General features: G+C 45.5%; 1 protein-coding gene across 1 annotated transcript; it reads right to left on the reverse strand.

Moving 5' to 3' along the window:
- Positions 1-3,344: 3,344 nt before the first annotated feature.
- Positions 3,345-5,949, reverse strand: Sertm1 (serine rich and transmembrane domain containing 1). The gene has a single exon (XM_075950753.1). The coding sequence runs from the start codon at positions 5,801-5,803 to the stop codon at positions 5,480-5,482; it is 324 nt and encodes a 107-aa protein (XP_075806868.1). The 5' UTR covers positions 5,804-5,949; the 3' UTR covers positions 3,345-5,479.
- Positions 5,950-8,029: the final 2,080 nt, after the last annotated feature.

Here is an 8,029-nt window from a genome sequence, read left to right on the forward strand (position 1 = left end):
CTCCTCGCCTACAGTGTTGCCTGAGCCTTGGCAGGGGCCTGATACAAATGATCTATTAGGGCTAAACATTCGGTCACTGACTCCTTGTGCTTTGGCAGTTCTGAGTATGCATTAACCCCTGCCCACTGCAAAAACAAGCTTCTCTGACAAAAATTTTGAAGAGCATAGCACCTTACCTCACATGACCTTCCCTGAGTCAGTGCCAGTTCGTTGCAACCCCCACTTGCCCAGCACATTGGTGATGCTTTCTGAACCGCAGGGCAATCAACAGACGTCTGAGTTTGGATATTTTCTCGCCAATTCTGCTGGCATGAGACCCATGAATATCACCTATGGTCCGTGGGAAGGGATAGGCTGAATAAGTGGGCGGATCCCTTGGGAGAAAGGACTTCAGAAAGCCCCCTGTATTTCCCCATAAACCTATGCTGGGGCCGCAGACTAGTGATAGGCTAAGCCAGAAGATGTCAGCAGGGCAGGAGGCTCAGCGTGTGAAAGGTTAGTTTAGGGTTGCCAAGGAAGAAGGGGAGAGGAATTAGGTGGAGAAAACCAGAGAGAGTTGGCGGTAAGAAGAAACCAGTGGGAAGATTCGAACCCCCAAAGCCAAATGTTCAAAGTGATGTTGGCTTCACACATGCATATATTACCATGTACTAAACAGTGGGGGTACTAGTTCACATATGGCTGTCTCTGAATCCGCACAGCATTTAAAGACATTATTGCTTCTTCATTTTTATCAAGACCTGGGGCCTCAGAACATGTTTTATGAGGTCACAGAGGGAACACCTGGAGCTTAGGGGCTTAAACACCTGTATAGATTGATCCCACATTCTAAGAAGGTTAGCAGTAATTAACAGGCAGTAATTAAATAGCCAAGGAGAGCACATCTCAAAATATCATCTAGCTACAGGAGGTGGGAATCATAAGGGGTGGGCTTTCTAGGGTACAAGGGACAATAACTTGTTTAGAAATGGGATTTTTGCAAGACTTTTAATGCTGCAACTTTACTGTGGCATTAGAGTTTTGTTAGAGCGTTAGTCATACAATATGTTAAAAATACTGGAGTAAGAGTGAGTCCCAGTGTGCGCTGAAAATGATTGAAAGACTTTAAATAAGGGCCAAATGGGGACAAGTTAGGAGAGGAGGGGGGAGTATAAGAAGGTGTGTGCGCGCGTGTGTGCGTGCATGCATGTGTGCATGCGTGTGTACGCGCGTGTGTGCATGTGTGTGGGTGCACGCACGTGTGTGTGTTTATCTGTGTGAGAGAGGGGGTGGTAGGATTGGAAACAATTAGTGTGGGCGGAATGGGCTGTGTGAGAAGCTCCCTCTCAGCTCAGGCTGTCTCCATGGCTAGAAGATGAGCAGGTATTTGTATCAGACAGAACGCTCCTCCCACTCTCGTATCCCACCCAGCATGCATCTGACTAGCGCTTTTTGTCCATCTTTAGTCGCTTTCCCACAAAGAAATTTCAGCCATGAAACTTACAAGCCCCTGCTGGATCTGGACCGCCCACCTCCCCACATCACATCTCAGACTCCAGCACTAACGGTTCTGCTTGCAAGAGCCAGGGCTCTTCCTACTACCGTGATTTTGTGTATTCTCTTCCCTTTCCAGAGAACACTCTTTCTGACACCTCTCAAGCATTTTCCTAAGTGAATTGCCCTTGGGGTCTGTCACTTCACAACTGCTTTTTCTCAGTTGCACTCAAGGACACTACAACTGTATATATTTCTTTTTCATATTCTTCTGAGTCCTTCCTTCACTAGATTGTATGTTTCAGGAGAGCAAGAACTATATCTGTCTGTTCTATTCAGTACCAAAGGATGCATTCATCTATTTTGCAAATACTAGCTAACCATTTCTTATAGTGTTCAGGATGGCATACTTCCTTCAGACTGTGGACTCCAGCTAAGAAGAGGAAAACCTACATTCGGGATGGTTTGTTGTGGTCTCTGCTGTCAGAAGAATGGTCAGAGTCACAATCAAAATCAGTACGAACAGGGAGCATTTCATAAAGTATTAATGACTTGGGCATGGTTTTGAGATGGAAGGATACATGAGGGGGAAGTAACATTCTGTTTGCCATGGAAGGCTGGGTTAAATTGAGCTGAGACGACTTTAAGAATTGAGGTGGTGTCTTACCCTTAGTCTTTCGACAAACAACATGGACCAATCTCTCTTGGATACACAGCTTAGCTAAAGGATGAGGAGCTGTGCACTGATGGAGATACATCCCTGAGGGACATTGTAATGGAGAATGGGAAGGTGGGACCTGGTATTGGTGACAAGGCAGGGCATCAACGAACCTGGGGTCTGTCTTTGAAGATTTGACTGTCCGGTCATTTTGTGATTCTCCTTTAGGATGTGGGAGTGTCTTGGTATACAATGTACATTTTTTCCCTCATCATATAAATCCTTCAATCCTCTAGCCTGCTACACATGCTTCATTTCGTGAACGTAGAGTTGTAGAAACAAAGGGATTTGATGAGAGAGATAGGATCTTGCTCACCTGTCTTTTCCTCCAAACCCATCACGGTAGTAGCATCCTCCCATGCTTAGGAAGGGCCTGGACTCCACACTCCAGCAGAAGAGGAGGCTGAAGTGGGTCTGTGAGTGGGTGGCAGGGGTCACTGTTCAAATTGGAGACACTGATGTCAGGTGGGCAGTGCCCGAGAGGAAAGTTCTCTTCCCAAGTGTATGTGAGCCCTATGTACTGCCTTACTCCAGGGACGTGTGGAGAAGAGGGACACTTTCCTCCTCCTCCTTTTCTCCTCCTCCTCCTCCTCCTCTTCCTCCTCCTCTGCACCTGGGGCCTTCTGTGATTTTTAGATGCTTGATTTGTTAGGAACTTATAGAATTTCCATGTATTCCTGTGAAATGATTCTTCTCAATAGGCCAATCTGAGACTCCCCCACTGCCAAGAGGGACTGAGGAGGAGAGAACGGCACTAGGTCAAACATTGTTTATCCTCCTTTAGAGAAAAGCAGGGGTGATATGCCTATAAACATGTCCATAAATCCCATAGATACACTAAATAAAATGTTCGTCTGTGCAGTGTGTGTGTGTGTGTGTGTGTGTGTGTGTGTGTGTGACTGAGGCCAGAGGAGGGCACTGAATCTCCTGGAGCTGGAGTTACGGGTGGTTGTGATCCACACAACACTGGTGCTGGGACTTGAATTCTGGTTCTATGGAAAAGCAGCAAACCCCTTTTATCCACTGAGCCATCTCTCCCGTCCCCATAGGCATTTAGCACATGGCTAATATGTAACTATAAACATACTTAGAACTCTCAGGTGAAGTGTCTTCTCTAGGGAGAGTAAATTGCTGAACAAAAGAAGAAGCCAGGTTTCCAACAGACTCCATTTCTTTATTCATATTCCTGTTCTCTAGTCTCTCTGAACTTTCTCAACAAGGCAAACTCATCTCAGCTTGTACAGTGTGTAGTGGTGACACCTATTTTCCATCTTTGAGTCTTGCTGGTAATTATCCAGTTACCACAGGGAGAAAGAATCATGTGGCCGGGGAGGACGCCTGCAGAGGCGAGCGAATTTGACTCACGTGGTTTGCCTGTCTAAAGTCCTTGAATCTATTCCAGGAGAAAAGAATATAACTTCACCTCCACAGGACAATACCTAGCCAGGCTGTCTGTCAAATGGGATGTTTGTCTTTGTGTTTACTAAGATCTCTTTACCCAGTAACCTCAGAACCAAAATAGTACAAGAATAATCAAAAGTGTCGAAGTGACATTACAGGTATTTCTGTAATCCTGATGGTGGTCACACAACATTTCCCTGGAAATACGTGCAGACGTGTGTGTGTGTGTGTGTGTGTGTGTACACTGTGTGTACATAGTTACACATATACATGTGCCCATGGTACTCAGAGAATGGCTATAACCACCCCAAAGGGAGAACTTCTCTAGTCTAAGATTCTACACTTTAAGTGACAGCAGAGGCAAGATTTTCACTGCACATTTGAGGGCAGCATTTGTACCGGTCCTATTGTGTCTGTCAATGGTTTCAATATGTAAGCAGCTAAATGTGTCCTGATTTGATTGTGAAGCAAAACAAAGAAAGCAACTTTTGATCTTCCTTTTCAAACCTCTGCATGGCTAGGAAGTCAGGCAAGGCCTGACAATCCACCTGGGATTTGTGTTGGAGTTCCAGTGTTTAAGATTATAAAATATTTTGAGTAGGGTTTGTCCCAGAAAGACTTGTATATTGGCACAGTGGCACTCAAGGGTCCTCAACTCAATGCTCAGGCTGTGGATAGTTTATTTGAAAATTTGGGTTTAAATTCCTATCCACAAGAAGCTGTGGTTGGCTTTGCCCGATCCCCTGCACATACTATACATACCATGCGTGTGCTTACCGCCATGCTTTGTCGCATGGACACCCATGCCTGGCCTCAGTGCAGTACCTTCCAGCAGCCCTGAAGGATCTGCAGCGACCCAGTTGCAATGTCTGCAGCTTTTAGTATAAGCTCTCACCCTAGAAACTCAGCGCAGAGTATTTTGTCAACACAAAGAAATTATCAGAGGTTCGTCACATTCACAGAGTGTGGCACAGTATTATAGTCCCTAAGGTTTGCAAACTAACATGAGCAAATATGCCTGCCTCCGTAGAGACAGTGCTATTCTGTAGTAAGGCTTTAGAGACGAACTCAGCGAAGGATCACACAGCCGCTAAGAGTATTACTAGATGAAATACAACTGAACAGACAGTTCTCTATGTTTAATTCCTACTGGATGGAAAAGATAGTGAGGAGATTGCGCCTCTTCTGTGCTTCGTTTAGTAACAGCAGCAGCAACTGTCACCAAGGATTCCGGAGAGCTGGAGAGCATTAGGTCTGCAAAACGAGCCAAGAGAAAACCCAGGAGCAGAAGAGCAGAGCAAGCTGCATCACGACACACATTCCTTGTGCCATTGAAGCTTTTGACTCCCCCAGAATGTTCCCGAATGACTTCTCATCATGGGTGACATTTGCTAAGGTGAAGTTAAAGAAAAACATCTAGCCTATTTTAACCTCCATTTGGAAACGTGTGTGTGAAATCTAAGTTTCTCTTTCTCTCTCTCTCGTCTCTTATATATCATCTCTGCCTTATCTTTTAAATACAGAAAATATTAGCCTTCTTGTTTTGTTCCATTTCTGCTGGCTTAGTTAGTCTCAGGGCTTTGGAAGAGCCTCTACCCAGCATCCTCAGCAGTCCACTGAGCTGAGTCTGTGGTGTCCAACACAGTGCTGACCAGCCTCCAGGCTGGCCAAGAACTTTGGGCGGAATCCCACACCTCAAGGTTTACGTACATTTCTGTCAGCATTGGCTCCTCCTCTCACAAACAGAATGCATCCTGAGCAGAAGAGAAATAAAACATGAAAGCGGGAAACACAGCTACCAGAGTGATCATTTCTTTCATGCAGCAGCAGCTCCTTCTGCCTGGAGAAACCAAAGCCATGATCGCTTGGCCTGTCCTTTCATTTCCTTCATGATGAGAGGTTTGAAAACGTAGACCTCTGAGAGGAGATGCTACAGACTTCCAAATTGGTGAAAGAGCTCCCAGCATCACTTGGGTACTCCGGGTAGGAGGAACTGGAGGAGATGATGTTTTTCAGCCTCTGGAGAGCAATGATCAGCAGCAGAAGCAGGAAGGCGAGGAGGCTGAGGAATATGGACACATAGATGTAGACGTTGGACAGGTGGCCCGAGGACGGGTCTACCGATGTGGACAGCGACGTGGGAAACAGCTCCAGAAAGGTTCCGTTCTCCACACTCCCTGCAAATGCAGAGGAAGGGTCAGCCCCAGACATCTCTACAAGCAGGGGAGGCAGGCGTGAGTAGGTGCACTCGAAAATTTCACACTGGGCTCAGGATCGATGGCATTGGCATTGCTTTTTCATGATGACAGCAGCAGAGATCGCAGGCCGGAACATCAGCACAGTGAAACGTCTTGGTCCTTAAACAAAGGCAGCATTGGGATCAGCTGTCCGCAGCGACTGTAGAAATAACAAAGGCACAGCTCAGTGCACTTGTCAGGAGATAACACATCTGTCATCGAGTCTTTTAGTTTTTCTTTCAGTGAGGCTTAATTATGAAACCCACCAGGGAGGGGAAAGAATGAAACAATTCCCTGAGAGACAAGCAATGTTTATGTCTTTTTTATTATAAAAGAGATGTAAAATGAGCTTCAATTTTCCCTTCACAGGATCCTAGATGCCAGGTTTCTCCAAGGTACTTAAAAGAAAGTAAAAAGAAAAATATACATCTGATGTCTTCCATTGTGATTCTACTCGATACTCCAAGTGGATGCTCTGAGATGGGAACCAAAGTTCAGATCCAAAACTCCCTCCTCCATAAAAATCAACCCCACACAGGCTACACCCAGCCCACTCCTGAGAAACACAGGACCCAAGGTGTTCTTTTTGTTTAACATTTTGATTTCTTAATAAAACTTTCTTGCCATGCGATCAGGGCTCATTCTTATGTGATTCTCTTTCTTGACAGAATTTTTTTTTTTTGAATTTTTTCGAGACAGGGTTTCTCCGTAGCTTTTGGTTCCTGTCCTGGAACTAGCTCTTGTAGACCAGGCTGGCCTCGAACTCGCAGAGATCCACCTGCCTCTGCCTCTGCCTCCCGAGTGCTGGGATTAAAGGCATGCGCCACCACCGCCGGGCTGTGATTCTCTTTCTTAAGGTCAGATTGCCTCTGAATAATGGAGACTGTACAGGGTTTGCGAGCAAGACATTTCAGTTTGAGACCCAAATTACCCACCATGCCTTACCCTTCCACTTGAACCTTAACTTTCAGAAGAGAGAAATTTTCAGTATCATGCTTACGTTATTGTCAACTGATGGAAAGTCGGAAGGGGACTGGGATAATTAGAGTGAATTAATATGGAAGGTAGAAAAGGAGCAGGCTTGCTGCCGTGATGGTGCGAGGAAACAGGCATGGGGTTTCCTCAAGAATATTTCTGTTTAGAGGCAATCACAGAGACCCCAAAACCTTATCAAATGCTAGAGAATCTGTGTATGCAATGGTGTACGTAGTCACAGTTGTTACTTCTTTAGTGAAGCCTGTACACCTAAGGTTCGGGGACATTGCAGAAAAGGGAGCAGAAACATCTGCTGTGCGGCAGTGTCTTCTATATATGACAGAGAAGCTGCACCCATGAAATCCCAACAGTGTGGCTGCCTAACCAGGACCCACACAACGGCAACACTTTCCAACATAGATGGGGAAATCTCTTAAGGCCCCAATCCTAGCTGAAGGCAATCCATGGCTGCTGAGAGAGAAAAGTGAGTCTTCTTCACAGTTGAGTACGCTGAATTATTCAGTTCCAAGTGTTCAGCCCTAAACACATGTTCATAAGAGAAACACTAAAGAGGCTCTTTTGTGTGTGTGTGTGTGTGTGTGTATGTGTTTCTAAGGAGTATGGAAATAGAGTGCTTTCATGTTACTCTGAAGCAAAGAAAGGGCCTTCATTTTGTGGGAGACATAGCCTTAATAAAGAATATCCCTCCAGATAGAAAATTCCAGAACTTTCTTCAGGTCCATGAAAGAGCTCTTCCTAGCTCCTTATGGCATGAGGCTACTTTTCTGTTAAGTCTCTACATCTTACTTAAGTATGGCAAACTGAGGTGACACCATGACATCCACTCTGTCCCTGGCGTTCCCTCCTAAACACTGCCCCACATTTTACCGGAGAACCCGCTCCCTTCTTCTCTTCTCCAAACCTAAGCGACAGAAGCTTTAAGTGGATGGTACTTGCTGCTGCGGCCAGGACTGGCAGTCCCTGGGTCAGGGACACCTCAGAAAGGGTTGTCTTTGTCAGGTTTTACACAGAGTAATGATTTTGGCTGAGTGCCTCAACCCTGGGCTAGCAACAATGTCTTACTAGCTCCTAAAATAATTAGAGTCCCACTTCCCATTCTGCTATGCCTGGTGTTTTTAATTCTATTAGGCTTCTGCAGGCTCCTCACCATCTTTTCAAAGTAAAAATGACACAAGAATTTGTAGCGGGAGCACAAACGTGTCAC

Source organism: Microtus pennsylvanicus, chromosome 16, assembly GCF_037038515.1.
Source record: "Microtus pennsylvanicus isolate mMicPen1 chromosome 16, mMicPen1.hap1, whole genome shotgun sequence".
Classification (NCBI taxonomy): Eukaryota; Metazoa; Chordata; class Mammalia; order Rodentia; family Cricetidae; genus Microtus; species Microtus pennsylvanicus.